General features: G+C 45.1%; 1 protein-coding gene across 2 annotated transcripts in view; it reads right to left on the bottom strand.

The window, feature by feature from the left end:
* PRKCB (protein kinase C beta) overlaps positions 1–25,529 on the bottom strand; it is a 143,924-nt gene that overhangs the window by 16,624 nt on the left and 101,771 nt on the right. For both annotated transcript variants that reach the window (XM_069983997.1, XM_069983998.1), the window contains 5 exons: positions 14,942–15,088; positions 7,054–7,227; positions 6,183–6,274; positions 4,305–4,367; positions 949–1,087 (listed from right to left, as the gene is read on the bottom strand). In XM_069983997.1, the coding sequence (XP_069840098.1) occupies positions 949–1,087; positions 4,305–4,367; positions 6,183–6,274; positions 7,054–7,227; positions 14,942–15,088 (615 nt within the window). The remainder of the gene's footprint in view (positions 1–948; positions 1,088–4,304; positions 4,368–6,182; positions 6,275–7,053; positions 7,228–14,941; positions 15,089–25,529) is intronic.

The following is a 25,529-nucleotide window of genomic DNA, read 5'->3' on the forward strand; positions in this document are numbered from 1 at the left end:
GGGCCCTTGTTCACAAATGTTCAATTTCCCTACAGCACCACCACAGGAGGAATAAAGTATTACACGGTGCCTACTGAAATTATTAGGATGTTGGGGACATGTCAGGTCCTCCAGAGACACTCTTTGTGGCAGCTCTCCTTAAGGAGTTTATGCCAAGATTAAAAAGTATCACCCAACCATTAGATGGGTCGCTCATGTCAAAGCTTTGGCTGTCCAGGCATGATGGAAATTGTAGTTCTGCAACAGCTGGAAAGGGCCAACGTGATGTTGTAAGTGCTGATAGGTTGGACCCCACTGATCATAAGAATGGAGGTTTCTTGTCCCCCTAGGTTATCTGCACAGTCCTATAGAGAACAAGGTGAACTGTGGACACCCAGGGGACCCCCACCTATCAGCTACTTATGGCCTATCCTGTAAATAGGGGATATATTTTGATGGTGTTATACAGGATAAGAAACACATAGCTGCACTCGGATAATTCAGATTCTCTGTATCCTATGCCAGGCTGTGCCCTTACCAGTCTACCCAGTGCATTCTATACAAACACAAGGTAGGGTTTTCTAACCATGAGTATAAATGTATATCTACTGGTAAAGCTAGAGAAAGAAATGCCACACATTATTATGCCACATCCAACTATCTAAGCAAAAAAACATGAAGTGTGAGATCATGTGTGACAATTCTGTCAACAGGACCAGCCTCGGGGGACAGCAGCCTGGAACGCAGCTCTTAAAGGTACACAGCCCATTTGCCATTGAGATCAGGCACTTGCATTCGGGCTCGGCAATCCGAATACACTTTAGGTGGGGAACCTTACAAAATCATAATTCCCATCCCAGGCATGATGGGAACTGTAGTTCTGCAGCAGCTGGAGGGACGCAGGTTAGGGAGCACTGCTGTAGATATGATAATTCAGTGCAGGTCAGGATCTAGTATACATATATATACCTCTGGAGCAATGTAGTCTGGGGTGCCGCAGAAGGTTTTCGTTGTTATCCCGTCCCACATGTTCTCCTTACACATCCCAAAGTCTGCAATCTTGATGTGTCCTTCTGAGTCGAGCATGACATTGTCCAGCTTCAGGTCCCTGGGAGGAGGAGAGTAGATTATACAGCAGGGGAGACCTTTATAATGCTAGGGACATAGCTAAGGATTATCAGTGTACAGCAAGTAGGAAATTGCAGCAGTTTACTTTGTGGTACAGAATGTTAGGGTTACATGGGTGTTTTCTCTATGTGATGAGTATGTTTCTCTATGTGCCTTTCAATAGCAGAATATGCACAGATACTATGGAATACTAACATTAATAGTCTTCATTTAAAATCTATGGTTATCTGCTCACAACGCCTATGCAGACCTGTTTCCATGGTTACAGACTACAAACAAACCCTGTGTAGTCTGATCCTGCAGTCATTCTTCTTTTCCACCTATCTCATAGTTCTTGCTAATCTAGGTAGTACCACTGCAAGATCAGACTATTTGGTTTGGTTGTAGTCAGTAAGCATGACATGGGTCTGCATAGGGGCTGTGTGCACACAACGATAGATGGAAAAAAGAATGACTGCAAGATCACACTACACAGAAGTTTGTTTGTAGTCTGTAACCATGGAGACTCATAGGTCTGCATAGGAGCTGTATACACAAGGAAGAGGAATATATTTTAGCACTGAGGCAATAAAAAATTGTTTGGTTGTTCTTGCCCCTTGTTTACAACTATCTTACCTTTAATGCTAGTGTATACAGCTCCCATGCAGGTCTATGAATATCCATTGCTATAGACTACAGATCAGTGTCATTCGATCTTGCAGTCATTGTTTCTGCAATCTGTTCCCTACTTCTTCTTATTATAGGGAGTATCACTGCAAAATTAGACTGCTCAGGGTTTGTTTGTAATCTGTTACCATGGAGACATTTAGGTCTGCACAGGAGCTGTATACACAAGGAGGGACAATTATCAAGACTGGCAGCAAATCTGGAGGATGTGTTGCCGACAATGATGAAAGCGAACGGCCGCACCAACAATCCAGTGATCATTTGGGCCAATTCATTGCCAATAAATGGGGCACCACGGGTTCTTTGAAGCAAAAGTACAGACAACTTGTCCATGTAAAAAAGATCTTGGGATTATCAAGGCTTAGAAAAACATGGCTGCTTTCTTCCAGAAACAGCGCCACTCTTGTGGCGAGTTTGTGCGTGATATTGAAGTTTAGTTTCTTTGGAGTGAATGAAGCAGAGCTGTAATGCCAAACACCACCTAGGGACAGGTGTGGCGCTGGTTTTTTGTATCTCCATACAAAGTGCAATTGTAGCTCACTTACTTATATAGTCCATAATAGGAAACAATGACACAGAATGTTCTCCACAGTGTAGGATATTCGGTCCTGACATGCAGCTTTTTTCAGCCACGCAGGAGCACAAAAGAGCAATACCATAATAGGAAAAAAAGCAGTACTGTCTCTTTAAAAGAATAGAGAAAAAAATGCACTCAAGGTCTCTGTCTGACCCTGACCTGGACATGACTGTTCTCGGGAGGAACGTGACTTCATAATGGATTGGATGCTCAGAGAACGCGGCTGCTGTCATCCACCCACTCCCACCTCTGCCATGTATTCCCTGGAGACCACTAGAAACCACAACAATGGGTCAAATGTAGACAGATCAGGCCAAGAAGCCACTAGATCAAATGAATTTTTTTTTTCTAGAGGGACTGGATGCACCCCCCCCCCCCCCCAAGAGTGAGTGGATCAGACTTTTAGGATGGGTTCACAGTACGGAATCTGCGCAGATAAGTTCCATCGGTTTCCGTTGCTCCTACCCGTTCCCGGAGGCGCGCATATCCGCCCGCGCGTTGGACATTATTGTATGCATGGGCGGATCCCACGTGTCAATTCTTTCGGCGGACAGAGGAATCGGCCCAGCCATAGAATGGTGCCTTGGAGCCGGAGGATATGTGCGCGCCGTGAACCGGTACGAGCAACGGAGTTTGCTGGAACTTATCCGTGCGGATTGCGTAGTGTAAACCCACCCTTATATTATAGGCCATGGGTGTCCGACCTGCAGCTGTTGTACAACTACAATTCCCACCCAGCCCTGTAGCTCTGCGACAGCTGGTGGTCCACAGGTTGGACACCCAAGGTATAGGCTATCAGTATCGGAATGCTGGGGGTCTGGCTCCTGGCACTCCTCACCGACTCTTACTCTCTACTTACCAGACACAGCTTTATGGTAACGGCCACTACAGTGGTAACCCGATAGACTGCTATTTAGCTAGATAACAACTACCTGTTCTAGAACTTTCCCTAGGAGGACAGGTTAGAGGCAGGGCTCTAAGTTAATGGGGGCTCTACAGATGTAGCAGAAGGGGATTTGTCAGTTAGCCCTTTTAGTACACTTACATACTATACAACAATTCAGCTCTGCTACATCGGTACAGGAGAATCTGTAGATTATAAGTAATATTGATGGTCAGATACTTGCATGTCAGACACAGAGATCTAATGGAGCTGTATGGTTTGTGTGGGTGTGTGTGAGTGGGTGTGTAGCCTGCAGTTCTCTCGTCCCCACTCTCTCTCGTGCCGTGGAGATGAGACCCCGCCACACATTACCGCTGCATTCCTGATTTATTCATGTGCTGGATCAGACGTGTAAGCGCTGATGTGACCTCAGCTACAGCGAAGCCTTCATGTGTCTTTATTAGGGTTCGCTGAAGCTGAAGGTATGCTGCTAAGCTCCGGAGGACCACAGGTGTCCAATCACAGTGCCAATATCTATCTATCTAATCATCTAATAATGGGAGGTCCTGCAACCATACAAGCTAAGAGCAGGGGGAATATGTGATCCAAGATGGAGTCACTGTGTACATGCATTACTTATACTATACTGATCCTGAGTTACATCCTGTATTATACTCCAGAGCTGCACTCACTATTCTGCTAGTGGAGTCACTGTGTACATACATTACATTATTTATAAATTCCTTACCCGAATTACAGCTTGTACTATACTGAAAAGATGTATTCACTATTATCCTGGTGATCAGACCAGCATAAGAGTGAGTGCAGCTCTGAAGTATAATACAGGGTGTACATCAGGATTAGTACAGGATAAGTAATGTAATGTATATACACGGTGACTCCACCAACAGAATAGTGAGTGCAGCTCTGGAGTATAAAGTTACTCAGGTAATTCTCTCTGTAAATTGTATTAATTTAGGGACAGGGCAGAGCACACAGCTAGACTGATAGGAGTCCAATACCGTCAGTGACAGGGATGACAATCTCAATTATTGAAATAGCTGGACATACCGGTATACAATGCCTTTAGTGTGCAGGAACAGCAGCCCGATGGCTATTTCTGCTGCATAAAATCTAGAAGGAAAGAAAAAGAAAAGTCAAACATTGCAACCAGAGAGATGACAGGGGGCGCTCCTGACACCCATCATACAGACCGCTTGTATAAAGGGGGTGGAGCATAAAACAGAGCTCAGAGAACCCCTGTGTTATGCTCCGCCCATTCAGGGCCTGCACTGGGCATAAGTTTTGCTAAGAGTGTCTCTTTAGGACCGTGTTCCCTAACCTGCGGCTCTGAACACTGCTTTAAGAAGACATCATCTGCTTCCTAAGACTTTAGTCTGAACATTACTTGCTCAGCGAGACATCCAGAAAACGCACGACACAATACAAGTAAAATCTTGGTAACGTGGAGCCTCTCTGCATAATACATAAATCAGCATAAAATATTCTCAACTTAAAAAGAGAAAGACTTTCAGATATTTTACAAGTCTCCCAAAGACTACAGTGTTCTCCGTTCCCACGTCTCGCTCCCTCCTTATAGCAATTACTTTGCCTTTCTTCTTCCAGAGTGGAAAAAAAAAATACTGAATATTCCCCAGTGGGATCCTCAGCCCTTCGCTCCAGCAACGCGGAGACGAGTCTTATAGTCTTTAGTCGACAAATCGGATTTAAAGGTCGTCTCTGCTTACAGCTGAAACGCCAGATCTGCATGGGATTAGGTGACTTAAAGGGGTTGTCCAGAATGAGAACATGTCTGCTTTCTCCCAAAAACACTACCACACATGTCTATGGGTTGGGTTTAGTTTAGTTTAGTGCCACTGAAGTGAATAGGCCTTAGCTGCAACACCACATACAATCTGTGGACAAGTGTGGCGCTGTTTCTGGAAGAAGGCAGCCATGCTTTTCTTATCTTGTATAATCCCTTTAATGGGGCTGGATGTTTTTCTGCAGAAACTGTGTCCCTCTTGTTTATGGGTTGTATCTGGTAGTGCAGATCAGCCTCTTAGGGCTGAGGTGCAATACCAGACATAGATCATTGACCAGAGAGGCACTGTGGGGATTAGACTCAATAACAAATACTAAAAAGTCATGTCTCAGCTCTACAACACCACTCTTGTCCTTGGGCTGTGTCTGGCATTGGTACTTGGCTACAGAAACAAAAAATGGCACTGAGAGGCTAAGCTTAATACCAGACATGGCTCCACAGTGCCACTCTTGTGCACAAGCTGTGACCGGTATTGCAGCTCAGCTCTACAGCGGCACTCCTGTCAATGGCCTGTGTCTAGTACTGGGACTCCACTCCACTCTTGTCCATGGGTCAAGTTTTAATACCAAACAAAGGAGACTGACAGGAGTGTTACTGTACAGCTAAGCTGCAGTACCAGCAAGAATGGCACTGTGGGACTGAGTTGTAATACCATACACAGCCACTGACAAGAATGGCACTGTGGGGCTGAGTTGTAATACCATACACAGCCACTGACAAGAATGGCACTGTGGGGCTAAGTTGTAATACCATACACAGCCACTGACAAGGGTGGCACTGAGTGGAAATAGTGCAAATGAAACCAATTGGTTAAAAAGAGCATTGCTTCTGCTCTCAGACATTCCTCCTTTTCGGAACATAGTTTTTGTATCTTCTTTGTTTTATTAGAAGCCTCAAATCTTAAAGGGGTACTCTGGCGCTGAAAAATGGCTTCCGTCATTAGGTAAGAATGAGTTTATGTCACTTCCTGGTGGGGGTGGGGGGAAGATAGGGAAGAGGGGCAGATATGTGATTGAAGCATATTACAAAGTTATATAACTTTGTAATGGGTTTCAATTACTGGGAAAAAGCTTTTTGCTGGAGTACCCCTTTAATGGCGCCTCGGAGCTGAAGAAGATACTTACACTGCGTGTGGTTCCTTAAATCTCCCCACTTGTTGGATCTGGTACATGAGGTCACCTCCATTGACATACTCCATCACAAAATAGAGGCGGTCCTGCAAAAAGTCACAGAAACAGCAGGCACTAAATACTGGCATGAAGGAGGCACAATACAGGGCGAGATAAAAGTCTCAGGACACCCCCTTTAATTTCAGAAAAGAAAGAAAAAAATGAGATTTCTGAATACCCCAGCAAGTAATGGGTGAGGGGGGCCTATTTTTAGGCATTGTCTAGAACATGACCACCATCTTCAAAGCCACCATGTTGGATCAAGCAAATGTTTTTAACTGCAAGGTGATAATGTAGCATATCAGAGGAGACCAGAATAGTCTCAGAAATCAATAGTCACAGTCAGATTCCCAATATCTCTTGTGTTTATAAGTTTTGAACCACAAGACATATTGCAAATTGGATCGTGGCAATCGATGTCTGAGACAACTGTGGTCTTCTATGATATGTTACATGACCACCTTCCAATTGGAAAAACTTTTAATATGGCGGCCACATTCCAGACAGACATAGCCCAAAAGAGAGGCCCTCTCATCCATTACTTGTTGGGGTATACTGTTTTGTAATTTCTAAAAAATAAAAAAAAATTGGGTGTCCTAAAACTTTGGATCTGTAAAAGTCTAAAGAGTGGAGGTGAAGAACCCTCAGAGCTGCATTTATAGTGCTGCCTGGGTTTTCATTCTCCATTGGCAGGTTAAGCTCCTCATGGTCCCCAATAGCAGTAACAGATAATGTTATAACTGGTTCCAGAGGCCTGAACCACCCTTTGGTACTACAGTTACTCCTTATAGCACAGGTGCTACTGCACCAGTCATTCAGCTCTTACCATGGTCTGGAAGCACGAGTGCAGCTGTGTGAGGAACGGAGGCTTCCCGGCGAGGGCCAGCACCCTCTTCTCCACCATTGTGCATTCAACGTCATCATCCTGAATCACCACATCTTTCTTCAGGATCTTTATTGCATACAGCTCATCGGTCCCCTTCCTTTCCGCCAGGATCACCTGTGATTGGAGGAGAAGGCAATATTAGCGCGAAGTGTCTAGAATAAACACAGTTTGTGTCGCATCTGCTTACGGGAAGGCGGCGGCGAGGCTGTTAGAAATGCATTGAGCTTTTACGGGACCATTAAACCAGAAAATTGAAATGTTCCGATAGGAATCCGAGAGTTATGATACATTGTTCAAGCGCCTTACAAGATGCAGCCACATTTATAGCAGCTAAAGAATTAGAACATAGCTGCATACTAAAAGAGCGCCCCCTTTCTTAGGCCAAAGGGGAAGCAGGAGTCACTGTTCTGAGCTGTACTACTCAGGGGTGTGACTATTATACTATACATGGAGGAAGGGGGAGGGGCTGTACTGGTGGTCACTGGATGAGCAGGAGTTCCTGTGCTGAGCTGTACTCCTCAAGGGTGTGACTATTATACTATACATGGAGGAAGGGGGAGGGGCTGTACTGGTGGTCACTGGATGAGCAGGAGTTCCTGTGCTGAGCTGTACTCCTCAGGGGTGTGACTATTATACTATACATGGAGGAAGGGGCTGTACTGGTGGTCACTGGAGGAGCAGGAGCTCCTGTGCTGAGCTGTACTCCTCAGGGGTGTGACTATTATACTATACATGGAGGAAGGGGCTGTACTGGTGGTCACTGGATGAGCAGGAGTTCCTGTGCTGAGCTGTACTCCTCAGGGGTGTGACTATTATACTATACATGGAGGAAGGGGCTGTACTGGTGGTCACTGGAGGAGCAGGAGCTCCTGTGCTGAGCTGTACTCCTCAGGGGTGTGACTATTATACTATACATGGAGGAAGGGGCTGTACTGGTGGTCACTGGAAGAGCCGGAGTCCCTGTGCTGAGCTGTACTCCTCAGGGGTGTGACTGCTGCAATACACATTAGGGGGAGGAGCTGTACTGGTGGTCACTGGAGGAGTCCTGTTCTGAGTTGTATTACTCAGGCGTGTGACTATTATAAAACACATGAAGGAAGGGAGTTGTACTGGTGGATATTTGGGAAGGAGGAGTCCCTGTGCTGAGTTGTATTTCTCAGGGGTGTGACTATTATAAACTACATGAAGGAAGGAGGAGGAGCTCTACTGGTGGACACTGGAGGAGTCCCTGTGCCGAGTTGAATTACTCAGGGGTGTGACTATTATAAAGCACATGAAAGAAGGGGAAGGGAGCTGTACTGATGGATACTGGGGAAGGAGGAGTCCCTGTGAGCTGTATCCATCAGCGGTGTGACAACTGCAATACACATTAGGGGGAGGAGCTGTACTGGTGGTCACTGGAGGAGTCTGTGCTGAGCTGTACTCCTCAGGGGTGTGACTAATATAAAAACACACATAGAGGAAGGGGGAGGACCTGAACCGATGCTCACTAGGGAAGGAGGAGCCTGTGCTGAACGGTATTCCTCAGGGGTGTGACTAGTGCAATACACATTAGGGGGAGGGGCTGTACTGGTGCTCACTGGAGGAGCAGGAGTCCCTGTGCTTAGCTGTATTCCTCAGGGGTGTGACTATTATAAAACACATGAAGGAAGGGGGAGGACCTGTACTGGTGGTCACTGGAGGAGTCCCTGCACTGAGCTGTGTTCCTCAGGGATGCTCAGGTTACACCCATTTGGCTATTTAGCAATAGATTTCTAGAAAGAATAAGAGGAATAGGACATCACAGAGCTATTATAGAATATGTTCCAGAATTGATATATCATTGGGAATACAAGGATTTACTAAGGCAGACAAGGTCAGAAGAGACTACGGATCCTCTTTATAATCTGGAGAAAATAAAATGTTTAAGAAAGAATAAAATAAATGCTTACAGGAAAGCAGACAAGAGGAATATAGATCTGTTTAACCCATTGAATCATAATTTGTAACAGAACCCGAGAAATAGAAAAGATCATGGCGGACGTTGCTAGATTTTTCTTTTTTTTTTTAAATAATTTGTCATCCATTCAACCCCCCGATAGTAGAGATAACATCAAAGCCTCCGGGAGAAACGAAATGAAATTTTTTCATAGAAAATAAAAACCTATTACTTTAATAGTGACAAATTTACTACGAAACATCTTTTTCCAACATAAAATTCTAGCGGTGATATACGGCGAGCGTTATCGGTGATCAGGGTCACAATAGAATAGGAGGGAGATGATAGAATGGCTGCCAATGCGCTATAGGCTCACTCTCATCCAGCAAGACAATGAGCCCATCTTGTGCAGGTGAGAAGCGGCGGCTAATCACGGCTCGCAGCCCACATCCCTCCAAACGCTCATTTGCATATTTATAATGTTCTGTCACCCGCTCCGCTCGCAGCACACCCGCCTTTTAATAATGTTTTCCTTTATGTTTGCTCAATTAAAGAAGAGAATCTGGGGAAAAGTGGCGCCATTCTTCCCCCAGCTGCCGCGCGCCTCCCCCGGCTGGCAGATTAGGTGCACGCCGGCTGCAATAACCAGGACAAGCTCCGCTGATGAATGTGCTCACCGCCTTTGTTTTCCTACATTAAAGTGCTCCAATTCAAGCTGCTCTATCATGGTATAGACTCTTTAACTCTTCGCAGGTGGGAGTCAACGGTCTGCCGGCTGCATCGTGATAGTCCTGTTTTTTTTTTCTTTTCCTTTAGAAAATTTTTGGTTCTATTTTTATTTATTTATTCTTACTAAATTTTTGCTGGATCTAAAATCCTCACTCCAAAGAGAACAGATGTGGGTTCGGCAGAGAACACAATTACCATATGTAAATGTATACATCTCATTAGGGACCCCCCCCAAATACATCAAGAAGGTAGACAGCAAAAAAAATTTGAATTTTCCAGAAGAACAGGTGTGCCTGACTAAGCGCCCGAGTACAAACTCTCTTAATGCACATACAGAAAATATAAAGGAAAAATATCAAGTAGATCCTCACTTGAATGTGTACACGTCCCTTTTAAGTTTTGACTCCAATTGGTGGTTCTCCAGCTGCTGTCAATGTCTGGGCATGCTGGGAGTTGCAGTTTTGCAGGGTAAAGACCACCCCTTTAAGTGATTAAGCTCTTGTAGCTTCTGGTGCAAACTGTAGAATACTGGCCATATATATGGCAGATTAGAGTAAAATTGGCCACATACAATAGACCCCCCCCCCCCCCCCACTTCCCCCTGGCCATATTGGCACGACCAGCCAACCATCTAATGTGTAGGGACGACCAGCCAACCGTCTTATGTGTAGGGACCCCTAGTCTCCCGATGGCAGATGCCAGGAGAAGAAGAATCGGCCATGTTGGATATCATCCACAAGAAGTGTCTGCCATGGGCTTCCTCCCTTCTCTTAGGAGCACAAGCATGCTTGGCTGAATTGAGCGTGCATTTGTATGAGTGGATCAGAAGTGACGGTCGTTGACCAAATAAGCATTTTATATGCCACACAGAATGGAAAATCTTTTTTTTTGATCGGATTTTTAATGGGATTTGCATTGAACCCTGGATTTCATCACAGATTTTACTCTGCAACAGACAGGGCCCTTGCACATTACAGAAATCACACAGATAACTTGCCGTGGATTCCATGCGAGCTCCCGCTTGACTCTCTGCCCGTTCCATAGACTCTATTCTATGCTCAGGCGGATCCAGGCATCAGCCCAAAGAATTGACATGTCACTACTCTGAGCAGATGATGGAATCCGCCTGACCATAGAATGGAGCCCATGGGAGCGGCGGAACTTCAAGCGGAAGCGCCTAGGCACGGATATTTTTCCCAGTGTGTCAGTAAGATTAGTTAAAATTTTAGCCATTTTTACTGCCACTGTGTCCTGCAAATGTGGATGGAAAATCTGCAGCATTTATGCTATGTGTGAACACAACCTAGAAAACAGAGTCCTGACAGTCTAAGATCATGGTCTCCTGCTGTTTGGAACCTACAACTCTCAGTTGTACAGTAGTTAGCATGCTGAGAGTTGTAGTTGCAGATAACAAGCTCAAAGGTCGCTCAGGCTTTTGTAATATACTGTAATGAGAGGTATCATGCTCATCATCTAGCAGCCTGTAGTTCGCCCTTCCATCTCTTAAAGTGAACCTGTCACCATAAAAGGCTGTAAAATCTACTAGAACTATGAAATAGAGGAGGAGCTGCGCAGATTGATATATAGTTTTATGTAGAAAGATTCTGTATAACATGTAAGTCATTGATAGACATGCTTGTTCTTTCCAGCTTGTAGCCCAGTGGGCAGTCTTGCCTCATGATTGACAGCCTTATCAGTGTAATGGTGGGCATTCAGCATAGCTGCATTATCATTATTTCCCTATGGGGTGAGGAGGGGTAGGCTGCAGCCAGACAGTTCTGGCGGCCGCTTATCTCTCCTAGAAAAATAGGGTTGGGTGTTAAAAATCAAACATACCTGACCGTTCTATCCCCCAACATCATAATGTTGGTAGAGTGTCAGGAAGCCACCATACAGTCAGCTAAACCCTCCAAAAGTTGGATGACTAGTCTAATGGGCATGGGCACAAAACACAGAGCTGTCAGTCACCGATTAGGACCACCCACTGGACTCCTAAGCCTGTAATGAGCAATGATTTAGATGAATAAATGAAAAGTTCTAAAGAATCAATTCCCACTAAACTACATATCAATCTGTTCAGCTCCTCTGACTCTAACATGATGCCGATAGTTTAGACTGCATTTTCAACATGGCAGGTTTTCTTTAATGCTCAAAAACGTCCTTCATGTTAGAAAAATCCTTCTAATGTAATACAGTTAACAGTAAAGGGAGAGGAGGGAGATGTAGCTGCAGTTTAAAGCTCTCTTTGGCTATTTCTAAGTGATATTTAACCGTATAACCAAACATGGCACATCTTTACAGCTCCTGCAATGACCGTCATTCAACTTTTTCATCCCAGGCTTCTGAACAGAAAATATAACAACTTAAAGGGGTATTTCGCTCAAACATAACTTTTGATATGTTGCTGCCAATGGTGAGACTAACAACTCATTCCATACTTGTTATTATCTATTCAGTCTCCTTCCCCCAGTTCTGAAGCCTCTCTCTATTTCTCTCCCTCCTTCTATTTCCCTTCTGAGACAGCTGATGTAAACAAGTCCCTGGCAGGCTTTATCTGCAACTTTGCAGCTTCTGTGTAATGCTAGAAGGGTTATTCTGAGGTCAAGCTGCTAATCAACTCACTGTGATTAACCCTTCCAACATTACAAAGAAGCTACAAAATTGCAGATAAAGCCTGCCAGGGACTTATTTACATCAGCCGTCTCAGAAGGGAGGAGGGGGAGACAGAGAAAAGTTCACACACAGATTTTTGTATCTTCAGCAGAAAGCAGCAGCTCACAACTGGGGGAAGGAGACTGAATATATCATAACAAGTACGGAAGTAATTTTTAGTCTCACCATGGGCAGCAACATAGCAAAAGTTGTTTGAGTGGAATACCCCTCTAAGGTCGGTCTACTGGAAATCCAGAGTCTGTTTGCAAAGGTTTTGTATGGCCCATCTGTCTGGTTGTACTGCAGCACTGGATGTATCGCTGCATTACTTGCTATATTCTTACGAGGTACGGCTGGGGTTAGTTCTGATAATCTGACAAGACATTCTGGATTAGCAGTTGGCAATAACTCTTGTCTGTAAGTTTAAGCAGCCACGGCCGCCTCCATAGAGGTGGAAGGACATCCCTGGATTAGTGTTTTTAGAACAACAATACACAATGAGTTCCTCCACTGATGTGTTTCCTTACAAAGGACGCAGGAGCAGCACAGGAAACCATTTAAATTCATCACCTTGGCGGATTTCAATGGAGTGTGTTTCCAGGCCCTGTGGGTGTTCAGGGGTCAAGTGAACAGCACAGTCCAAAGAGCGTATTGATATTTATTTCCCGAGCTGCGCGCTCCCTTCCCCTGGCACAGGACTGCTGCTGAGAAGAACGGCTTTCATATAGAAAGGAGCCAAAGGGGATTTTATTTCACTGCAGCAAGCAACAAAACAAGGGAAGGATGAGGCAGAAGAACAGGGATAATAGGAGAGGGAGGATGAGAAAGAGAGAAGATGATGAAAGAGAGGGAGAATATGAATAAAAATGTGAATTCAGGAAAGAGAGCTCAGGAGAGGATGCGGGCGCAAAGAAGAGAGAGCTCAGGAGAGGATCCGGGCGCAAAGAAGAGAGCTCAGGAGAGGATGCGGGCGCAAAGAAGAGAAAGCTCAGGAGAGGATGCGGGCGCAAAGAAGAGAGAGCTCAGGAGAGGATGCGGGCGCAAAGAAGAGAGAGCTCAGGAGAGGATGCGGGCTCAAAGAAGAGAGAGCTCAGGAGAGGATGCGGGCGCAAAGAAGAGAGAGCTCAGGAGAGGATCCGGGCGCAAAGAAGAGAGAGCTCAGGAGAGGATGCGGGCTCAAAGAAGAGAGAGCTCAGGGGAGGATGCAGGATCAAAGAGGAGAGAGGAAAAGAGAGAGGGCGCATGCTCTAAGGAGAGAGGGTGTGAGAGGGTGCATGCTCAGAGAAAGCGAGAGGAAGAGGGTGCACACTCCAGGGAGAGAGGGTGTGAGGCTGCATGATCAAAGGAGAGCAAGAGAGTGCATGCTCCAAGGAGAGAGGGTGCATGTTCAGAGAAAACAAGCGCAAGGAAGAGGGTGCATGCTCCATGGAAAGAGGGTGTGAGAAGGTGCATCTGAGAGAGAGTAAGCAAGAGGGTCCATGCTACAAGTAAGAGAGGGTGTTAGAGGGTGCATGCTCAAAGGAGAGAGCAAGAGGAAGAGGGTGCATGCTCCAGGGAGACAGGGTGTGAGGGTGCAGGCTCAGAGAGAGCAAGCAAGAAAGAGGGTCCATGCTCCAGGAAGAGAGGGTGCATGCTCAGAGAGCGAGAGGAAGAGTGTCAATGCTTCAGGGAGAGGGTGTGTTAGAGGGCGCATGCTCAGAGAGAGCAAGAGGAAGAGGGTGCACACTCCAGGGAGAGCGGTTGTAGGCTCAGAGAGAGAGAGAGAGAGAGAGAGAGCGCGTGACAGGAAGAGGGTCCATGCTCCAGGGAGAGAGGGTGTGAGGCTGCATGATCAGAGGAGAACAAGAGAATGCATGCTCCAAGGAGAGAGGGTGCATGTACAGAGAAACAAGCGCAAGGAAGAGGGTGCATGGTGTTAGAGGGTGCATGCTTAAAGGAGAGAGCAAGAGGAAGAGGGTGCATGCTCCAGGGAGACAGGGTGTGAGAAGGTTTAGAGGAATGAAAGTGGAAAGCAAGGAAGGGAACATTGTTAAAAAAAAGTAAGGAAGTGTAAAGAGCACACACTGAGGACAGATGGCAGAGTGCAAGAGAGAGCACTCAGAGTACAGAAAGACAAATACAGTGCGCTAAGAACAACGAGCATGCTAAAAAGAATGAGACAGAGGGCAAGTGGTCAGGGGAGTGAGAGAGAACTCAGACAAGAGAACCTGAGACAGCAAGCACAGGCTCAAGAGAGAAAGAGCGAGTGTGTGCTCAGGGGAGATAGGAGAGAGAAAAACACAGTCAGAGAAAGAAAGAGCAAGTGCCCGTTCAGGGGAGGATGGAAGCATGTACCCTCAAAGGAGAATGAGACAGTGAGTGTGCAGAGGAGAATTAACAGAGTGCACACTCACAGGAGGGAAAGGGGAGAGTGACAGAGAGAGAACGCAGTAAAAGAAAAGAGAGAGTGAATCATTACTCAGCCCACATCTCTTCTCCTCCCCACATCTTGCAGCACATCGCAGGGTTCTGCTGTCACGCTGCACTTACCTTCCCAAAGCTTCCTTTTCCCAGCACCTTCAGAAAGTTGAAATCAGAAACTTTCACTCGATCTTTGTTTCCATTGCTGTCAATTTTGGCCACTGGATTTAATGCTTTATCTTCTGCCGCTTTGTTGCTCGGACCAATTTTGGCTCTCTACAAGAAACAACAAGTGTGTAAGCTCTACACAGCAATGCACACGTTCAGAATTCAGCTCTGGATGCGATCACCCTGCCACACTTATCTTCAGTCTGTATGTGGTACTGCAGCTCCGTTCCCCTGTAATACCACACACACACACCTGAGGACAGGGGTGGAACTGTTTTTGGAAGAAAGAGGCTATGTTTTGTCATATAACAGATAATCCCTTTAAATGTTGTACTGATTTGTGTATCGTTCTCCTGTGTAGCCCTATGTGTCTCTGTAGTAACACACCCTGTGTAGTCTGACCATTATGTCATACTATCTAATATATCTGTCCTCCTCTTCAGAAAGTGAGCAGTAAGGGACATAGGGAATGGAGTACAACTGCAGGACCAGACTACACATTGTTTATTTGTAGTCTGTCACCAAGGAGACACACAATTCTGCACAGGAGCTGTAGACACAAAACAGTAGAATGTTTACACCGGAGTTATTAAGAGAAATTATGGCAAATATGGACATATCCTTTAAGATCAGCACAAGCTCTGCTGAAGGAAGGTTAACATTTAAGGTCAGCAATCCGAACAATGGTGAGGAATAGAAACGTAAACAAGACTGTATCTGTTCCTTGACAGCAAGCAGGGTCTGAAACCCCATTCTAATCAGGTCCTATTCACTTGTGAAGGTTTGCTACAGTCTAATAATACAGTATGTGTAAATATACCCTTAAAATGCATGTGAGGATAGATTTTTATGTCATATCCATAGGGTACCCCATCAATGTTCTACAGGTGGGTATCTGACCTCTATGACCTTCAATGGTTACCAGTACAGCTTGGCAGCAGCACCAGAGTAGAGGAGCTGTAACACCGGCGACTACTAGACGACTACTATACTGTGACACTAGCATGTGTGGGCTCACAATTCAACTAAGTATTGAGAGTGGCAGGCACTCAAGGCATGCTGGGAGTTGTAGTCTTCCAACAGCTGACCATTCACAGACTGCTCAGAGCTGGGACAGGACATTCCTCTGGTACCATGTGCAGATCACTCTCTCGTTGCAGAGTTGCGAAGCCCCTGCTGTGCCCCTCTAATTGCCTCTATGACGGTGTAATTGGCAGGCCCAGGCTCTTGTCGTGGCCATGGTGAGCTCGCGCTTATTTCGCTTTTAATTTCTGGAGAAGCTGCCATATTGAGACAGCAGTAGAGAGTTCAGTCTGCCATGAAATTCCATTAGCCTGATTCTGAGCTCTTCAATTTGTCTGTTGCTCACAGCTCCCGCAGATAACAGGCTCCTGAGCAATCTCTCAGTCACAGCCCCAGCTAATTTGTTATGGCAAGGCTGTGTGCACCCCTCTCAAGGTGACCTGCCGACTCGGCTTAAAGCCCCAGCGCCATCAGACAACAGGCAAACAAGACAACCCAGTGCTTCATGCCAAAAACAAAGATGGAAGGGGTTATAGGGGGACGACATTTCCCCTTCAGCTTCTACCAGAGATCTTCATACAGAAAACATACATGCTATTTCTTTATTCCTAGTGGCATACAGCATTCTAGGCCGTGCATGGTCAAATACGGGTTTCTCTAGTGCAGTATATTCCATGAACTGTGGCCCTGGCAAAACTACAACTCTCAACATTTTGTGTGCAGAAATGATCTGCAGTTTGTACGTGGGATTTGCTGTATTCCACTGCTGGTTTCCTGAAGCATTTACCCATTATGTGTAAAGGTGCAGGACTGGGCCCAATAGTTATTTACTAAATTACTTTAGTTTTCAAATTGGCATTTAAATACCTGGAAAAAGTTACCTTATATTCTACATGGAAAGTTCTATGAAGAACCCTTACAGTGCAGTAGATAGAGTGCACAATTATAATTTTTATAATTATTTTGACATTTTTGGAGTCTAAATACCTCTACAAATACCTCTCCCACCCGTAGCCTCCTGCTCTGTCTTCCATAGCACCTGTAGCCTCCCGCTGTCACCCATGGCAACCGTAGCCTCCCGCTGTCACCCATGGCAACCGTAGCCTCCCGCTCCGTCACCCATGGCAACCGTAGCCTCCCGCTCCGTCACCCATGGCAACCGTAGCCTCCCGCTCCGTCACCCATGGCAACCGTAGCCTCCCGCTCCGTCACCCATGGCAATCGTAACCTCCCGCTCCGTCACCCATGGCAACCGTAGCCTCCCGCTCCGTCACCCATGGCAACCGTAGCCTCCCGCTCCGTCACCCATGGCAACCGTAGCCTCCCGCTCCGTCACCCATAGCTTCCTGCTTCGTTTTCAATTGCATCAGTAGCCTCCTGCTCCATCTCCTTTAGCACCCGTAGCCTTCCGCTCCGCTCTGTCTCCCATGGCACCCGTAACCTCCCGCTCAATCACCCATGGCGCCCATAGCTTCCTGCTCCATCCCCCATAACACCTACACATTCCAGCTCCTTCCCCTATAACACCTATAGCTTCCTTCTCCTTTTTCAATTGCATCAGTACCCTTCCGATCAGTCTCACATAGCACCTGTTGCCTCCCACTCCGTTTCCCATAGCACCCGTAGCCCATAGCATAGGGAGAAGGAATAGGAGTTTCTTAATGAACAGTTATGAGCGGCCAGGACAGGAGCACAGACAAAGGACACTTTGTACAGGTATTTAGACGCCAATTTGAAAATGATTTAGAAAAATTATTACTGTGCACAGTACTACACTATAATCATTTTTATATACCTTCTAATATACAATTTATAGCTCTAAAATTCTGTGCAGAATTTTTTCAATGTACATAGCAGTCATAAGTAGAGAGTTCCATATTCCCCCGTATAAACAGTTTGACAATACTAAAAAGTTATCACCTATGCAAAGTGCTTGGTGGTGATGTGACCCCTGGTGCCTCGACTGACCATGAGAAAGGAGGATCACTGTCTCCCGAATTAATGGAACACAAAACTGCTAAAATTCTGCCTGCTGGAAGTCACCACTAGAGGGAGCACTAAATACTGTGTAATTATTAAGCTCAATAAATAATGGTATAGAGTAAGCTCCCCCTATTGGTGGCTGCAGAAAGACCCTCTTCTATGAAAACTGTATCCTTGTAAAGACACCATAAGAAATTAGTAGACTAAGAATTTTGGACCTATTACAAAGTGTCTTCGTCCTTATCTGCTGAACATCAAACAACACCATTTTTAAAGGAGACTTTCATGTATCACAAAATACTCTGGCATCTTCGTTCGTTCTCCTTCCCATGTAAGTTTGGGGTGGAAGCGATCTCTGGCCCCGTCCTCTTTGATTTCCACTATCAAAGGACATCTTCAGCTTTTATACGGGGAGCGGCTGTGAGCAATAAGCTGCTGCAGTGTTTTATGAAGACAAATTGCTTTGGATGCCCAGAATGTGCCAGCGAGCCCTTCAACACAGGCCGCCTCTGGAGCTGCTGCTTAAAAAAGGTTGGAGTTTTTTCACAATTTTTTTTTTCTATATTATTTATCAAGACCAGAGCAGGAACTTCAAACACCCATCCAACGCCTCGCTGCCGGGAGCTGCTGCTTAAATAATGTTCCTAGGGATTAGAGACAGAGGAAAAAACGAGAACCGAGCCTGATCTGACAAGCTGCAGAGCGGAGTCCCTAGCTGCACTTTCCCCACAATGAAATATTCATCTGTGATGACTTCTGACAGCAACTCGGAGATCCGCAACAACAACACCCGCCGCTGTGCAGGCCAGGAGATTCCAGGGTTACCGCTCCGCAACCAGGAAGCTATGGCCGCCATTAGATCAGCATGCTTAAGAGCGCACTACAAGATGTAGCAGGATTCATCACTGAATGGATTACTGGTAATGCATAGGGTCCATTTACACAGAAAGATTATTTGCCAAAGATTTGAAGCCAAAGCCAGAAACAAGACTATAAACAGAGATCAAGTCATAAAGGAAAGCCTGAGATTTTCCCTCTTTTCAAATCCATTCCTGGCTTTGGCTTCAAATCTTTGGCAGATAATCTTTCTGTGTAAATGGACCCTTAGGGCCCTATTCCACAGTAACGATAATCGGCCCCATTTGACCCGATTCGGCCGATTATCGTTCGTGAAATGGAGAGAACGATCAGTCGATGATCGTGTCATTGGCTGATCGTTCATTTAGGGCCAGACCTAAAATCATCGTTCCCCCACCGCGCATCGCTACGGTTGAATAGCGGTGCGCGGCGGGCGACCGACGATTTGACAAGCAGCAGCATCATACCGGCAGACCGGCCATTCTGAAGATAGACCGCGCGGGACCCGGGGATGAAGACAGCGCGGAGAAGAAGCCTGGACAGGCTCAACGATCATCGGACCGTGGAATAGGCCCAGTAAACAAGCGGCAATCTAGCAGATCGCCGCTCGTTTACATTGTTGATCGGGCCCTGCTCGGCCCGTGGAATAGGACCCTTAGTCATACCAATAGGATAGGGTGACACAATCACAACTCCGTAATGTTATATCTCATCTAATGTTAGCGAATACAGCTTCTTTGCAGTCTGCAAGCTACTGCAAGACAACAGCAAAAATCCTGATTTTCTGGATTTTACCATGAGTATATTCTATTGCCACATAGCTCTAGTGTAAAAGGAATGAAAAAAGAAGGGAGGAAAAAAATCTACTTTTTATGACCATAAACAGCACTACTCTTAGTAATAGGTTGTGTATGGTATTGCAGTATTCCTCAACAGAATAGGACTAAGCTGCAGTACTAGACTAGACCCATGGGCAAGAGTGGCACTGTTTTTAGGAGAGAGAAAAAAAAAAAATTATATTACATATACATATAACATATATATATATATATATATATATATATATATATATATATATATATTTATATTTATTTTGTACCTTGGTTTAAGAGAGTTTTGGTTTAAGAGCTCATAGTTTATAAAAATTGTGACTTGGTTTAAGAGCATTGCTTTGGTTTGAGAGCTCCCTGTACTGGTTGGGAGGGGAGCGGGGGAGGGGCATGGTCTGCTTAGCGGTGTCTACAGCACTGAACTCTGACCAGGAAGTCTCTTCAGGCTGTGGCTTGCATCAGGGGACAGGACGGTGGAGGTAATCTCTCCATAGCTGTAACCCCCTCTCTCCCCGGACAGAAAGTGCTGCATGTATGTGCCCACATCTGCCCTGCTCATTCCTTCATGCTCCCTGCAGTCTCTGTCCGCCCTTGTGTTTCCCATCCTCTCCATTACTGTACAGTAACTTATATATCACATATTCTGCTGTTTCTGAATGTTTGTTTCATCTTTTTACATGTTATTCGGAATAATAAATCATTATTTTTGGGGTGTGGAACCAATTGTCTGCATTTCTATGATTTCTTATGGGAAAAATTGCTTTGGTTTAAGACTGGATTTGGATTACAAGCACGGCCCCGGATAAAAAATTATGCTCGTAATCCAAGGCACCACTGTATATAGATACACATTTACATCTTATACAATTCCTTTAAACATTGTACATTCTTTAAAGTGTACCTGTCATAGAAGAAAACTTTTGACATGTCACAGACATGGCCAATCTGATGTCAGAAGATGATAGAGGGAGAGAAGCTGAGGAGTACACACTGATCCGGGAAAAGCAGTCACTCACCCTGTGTGGGCGGGGTCAGCAGGACTCTCACTCTTTCTCCCAGGAGTCCTGCCAGGATTTACTTATATTTTGCTTCAAACCATATAAACCTATATACAGTATCACAGACCTTGGCTTCTCTCCAATTATACCCTGATATCAGATACAGATTAGACCATGGGTCTCCAAACTGTGGCCCTCCAGCTATTGTGAAACTACAACTCCCATCATGCCTGGACAGCTAAACCTTTGGATTTGGCTGTCCAGGCATGATGGGAAATGTAGTTTTGCAACAGCTGGAGGGCCGCAGTTTGGAGACCCATGGATTAGCCAGTATCACTTTAAAAACGGATCGGCAATCCGTTCCATGAAGAAAAAGGACGTCATAACTCGGATGAGATCACAACATGGATTCCCCCATAGAAGTCTATGAGATCCATGTTTTTCACAGATTGCATGGATCTGACATGTCCGTGTACATTTGTGAAAAACACAAATGTGATGTAATCAGCGCAATTTAAAAAGCTTTAAAGTGAATGTACATTTGCTTTAAGTGTTTCACATAAATTAAACAGGGAACGGGGCCAGACAGCTTATAAACACACATTACAAAGTTATATAACTATATAATGGGTGTTAATTAAAGTGACACTGTCACCCCCTTTTTGCATTCTGACATCTCTACACAGGTGTAAAGGGTAAATTTAACAGTTTTCATACCTTATTTTATATCATACGTCATGGTGCTTGTTCATCTTTTATCAACTGCAGATTGTGCTAAGTGGGCGGGGCTTCACGGTAACAGCCCACAGTCACCGTTGGTCCCACCCCTCCATGACATCATATGCACATATGCCCCGCCCCCTTGGCAGGGCCAAGTGGTGCTGTTGCTGTGAAGCCCCGCCCACTTAGCACAATCTGCAGTTGATAAAGGATCACTTTTTACTTGAACAAGCACCATGACATATGATATAAAACAAGGTATGAAAACTGCTAAATTTACTTATTACACCTGTGTAGAGAAGTCAAAATGCAAAAAGGGGGTGACTGTCACTTTAAGCAGAAAAAGAAAATGGCCACACTAACCCTTTAAGTAAACTGGACACATTGTAACAAACCCTTTGTGGTGAAAGTATTAATCAATTAACAAGGTTTGCCACAATGTATCCACGCGTAGGTCATTCTCTGTAGGATAAATACAAGGTGTTAGGAGTCTTGGAGGGGGTGGGATCAGGGTGGCTGGAATGGGAATCTCTTCTTCTGAAGGACCCAAAAAGCTATTGTGTTCATCTGAAGCATGTAATGCTTCATTATTCCTGAGGTGGCGCTGCAGGGGAACTGAGCACTTGCTGCTAAACTGCTTGATCGCTGGAGTAATCTTCTGATCACATAAATATGAGGATTAAATAAATTCAATTAAATTAAATACTGCTTCCATATTAAAGCTCTGATTTTTCTGAATGTAAAAAAAAAACAAAAACCACACACACAGAGAAAGGTCTGTCTTCCATTTCCATTTTTTGAATGGTAAAGTAAACGGGAGATGTGCACAAAAATAGCCTTTTGATGGTAGAATACAAGCCGCCGCGTGCTCTGACAATGGGCACCGCACAATACTTTAAGGAGGATTCTAAAGCTTCCTGTTACCATAGAAACATTTCAACTATTCCTATACACGATCTGATGCTTTAGAATAAAAAACATCAGTCACTCTCGCCGAACCTATTAAACATCCCCTTGCCCTCAGATAACTCCTATCCTCAAGAAACTTTTCCAGCCGCCATATGTCCCTGACACAAAACAACAACTCCTATCATGCTTAAACAGGTACTGCAGAGTGCGCCAGAAAGTTATACAGATTTGTAATTTACTTCTATTTGAAAATCTCCAGTCTTCCAGTACTTATCAGCTGCTGTATGCCCTGCAGGAAGTGGTGTATTCTTTCCAGTCTGACAGTGCTCTCTGCTGCCACCTCTGTCTGTTACAGTAAAGTACAACAGCTAAGTAAAAATGTATACCCTTGCAGTCATATAATTTATCCACACAGATCAGTGCTTAAAACCTGACTGCATTGCTGTAGGTCATGATATTAAAAAGGGTGGGGTTGTGACTGCCCGCTATGCATATTTATTAAATGCAGGCATTTAAAGTGAGGGTATGTGGTGTCCCACCACGGGTGTTGCTATTGGTTACACCCTTTGTAAAAGCCTGTACTTTTAAGTGTGAGTGGTGATGTAGTAGTTACAGAGTTTCGCCACAAGATTTCATTATTGCAAGTATGTATACTCAGTTATTGCACAGCTGTAGTACTCAAAGGGTTATCGTTTATTTGTGTACCCCATGGATTTGTACGCCATAGAGAGTTCTTTCTTCTTCTCACCTATAATCTCGCTTTACTTCTTACATACGCACTCCTCACCCACTCACAGCACACCTTACATGCGCTGTAGGAAGGAAGTCACAAGGGTAGAGGAAGTGTAGGGTCTTTTGCCTTTAGACGCTGTAGAGGAAGTACACCAGCCAAAACACTTTTTACAGTGGTCCAGTTAGGCCCTGGCCCCTGCCAGGCCCCCAGTCTAAGTTGTGGTCTAGACGCAGGACACATGTACCTAGACACAGTTTCTTCTCAAGTAACTCCACTCAACACTATGCAGTGTTAAGCTTCCACTAGAGAGGACAAGTCAGGGATCATCCTAACCCACACCAAGGACAAAGAGAGACAGTATCCATAAGTAAAGGAACTGATCTAGCAAAGTTGCTACAAGCCTATGAACTCTATCTCGCAGTGCGGGTGTAAGCAGGGAACCCTCAGCATTTCGCTCATCTCAGGTAACATGGTCTGGGGCTTGGGTCACCCTATAGGACGGGTCACTGGTGGGCAATAGGTGGTGCAAAGACCGAAGAGTCAAAACACAGGCACAAGTATTCTCTCTACTCTCAAGTATTCTTCTATTTCTACCTCAGACATCCTGGCAGAGCACAGTACTACTTGGGTTGTGACTCTCTCTAAATCCTCCTCTCTACTCCCCTGATTCTTCTATATACCTCTCAGCAAGCAACTCTGTCAACACGACTGTACCACTCTCTATACTCTCAGAACAGATCTGGATCATTAAGTATCTTATCAAGTCTTAAGTGTTGTATCAAGGTAAAGCTGTATTATATACTGTCTACCTCAAGTATCTTCAAAGTAAACAAGATTATATTTATGCTAAAGAGACTCTGTGATTCTTCATCAAGTACAGACACAGTACTCACACACTCCTTGGGTCATCTTCCCTTTCTGTGGATGGCAGTACCGATAGTCCGGGTGGGTCACTATTCCACTTCGGACAACCGTGATGAGTACCCAAGGGACCCCGCAACAACCCGGCAGGACACTGACCACAGGGGAACAAGGTATAGCCAGTCCATTAAAATAAAAGCAGGTGTGCCACCATACCTGTCTGCCCAACCAGCACTGGCGTCACAACAAACTACCATCACTGGGCTCGGCCATATCTCGGCCAACCACCATAGCACTGGCGTCACACCTAACCATCTGGCAAGTGACTGGCTGTACCTTCACACCAGGGGTAATACACCACCGCGGCACCACTGGTATTTCTGTTGTTCTAAGAACAAGATATGATAGAGGGAGAGAAGCTCAGCTCTGTGATATAGAGATTTATATGGTGTGGAGCAGAATTACTGAGTAAAATGCAGTGAAAACTCAGATAGGAGTAAAAGAGAGCCCTGCTGACCCCGCCCACACAGGATGATTGGCAGCTTACGCTGCAGTAGTGTGTATAGAGAGTAAACTGCCAATCATCCTGTGTGGGCAGGGTCAGCAGGACTCTCACTATCTTTCCCAGGAGTCCCATCAGTATTTACTTTGAAATCCTTCTCCCTACCATATAAACCTATATATCACAGCGCTCAGCGTCTCTCCCTCTATCATATCCTGCTATACGATTGAACAGGCTATGGTTCACTTTAAAAGGACACTGTATTATATCACACATATATGTATATGTATATGTATAAAAACCTGTCCACGGGTTGTGTTTGATACCCCTGCTCCAAGCCACTAAAGCAATACCACAGACAACCTTAGGACAGATGTGGCGCTGTATTCTTCCATACAGATTCTTTAAATCTCATCATCATGTTTCACCCCCTCAGGTGATGTATTACACAATACTTTTTATGATGTCTTTGTATGGCTCCCAAATATCCGCCCTGCTGATTTCTCTAGTCCTACACCCTCTTAGTAAACTGTATGCACAAGCTACAGTGTGATAGGTGGAACAGACCCTAGCGAAATCCATACAATGATGAGCATATGTGGCTGATCTTAGCTACTTATGCAGTCCCTTTTCACATTCAGCAGCATGGAAAGAACCCGACAGGGTAGCTACCCCCAATAGGTGGTACTAGAGAGACAACTAGAGAGCGCTATTTAGCATATTTTTTTCCCCCATGGAACATTGCCTGGCCTGTAAGACTTCTCACACCAGCTGGTGATCTCCACAAGGAGAAACAAGACTCTAACAGTAAGGCTACATTCTCACGTTCCATATATACAGTCAGTGTATGGACTGTATACTATGGACCGAACTATCGGACCTCACTGCATCATAATTCATTACAATGCAGGGAGCTCTGTGCTACTGTACTGACATCATCTCAGGGGAAGAGACACCTTTCATCCCTGTCTGGCACCCTGCAAGCCCAGTTCTGTTATGTGCAACAGGTCTAAGGGTACAATAACACAAACCGATTATCGGCCATACTTGTCCAAATACCAGCCGTTCTGGCCGATAATCGTTTTGTGTAATAGGTCATATTTTAAATCAACCATCATCCGACATGCACAAT

The sequence above is a fragment of the Dendropsophus ebraccatus genome, chromosome 9, assembly GCF_027789765.1.
Source record: "Dendropsophus ebraccatus isolate aDenEbr1 chromosome 9, aDenEbr1.pat, whole genome shotgun sequence".
Classification (NCBI taxonomy): Eukaryota; Metazoa; Chordata; class Amphibia; order Anura; family Hylidae; genus Dendropsophus; species Dendropsophus ebraccatus.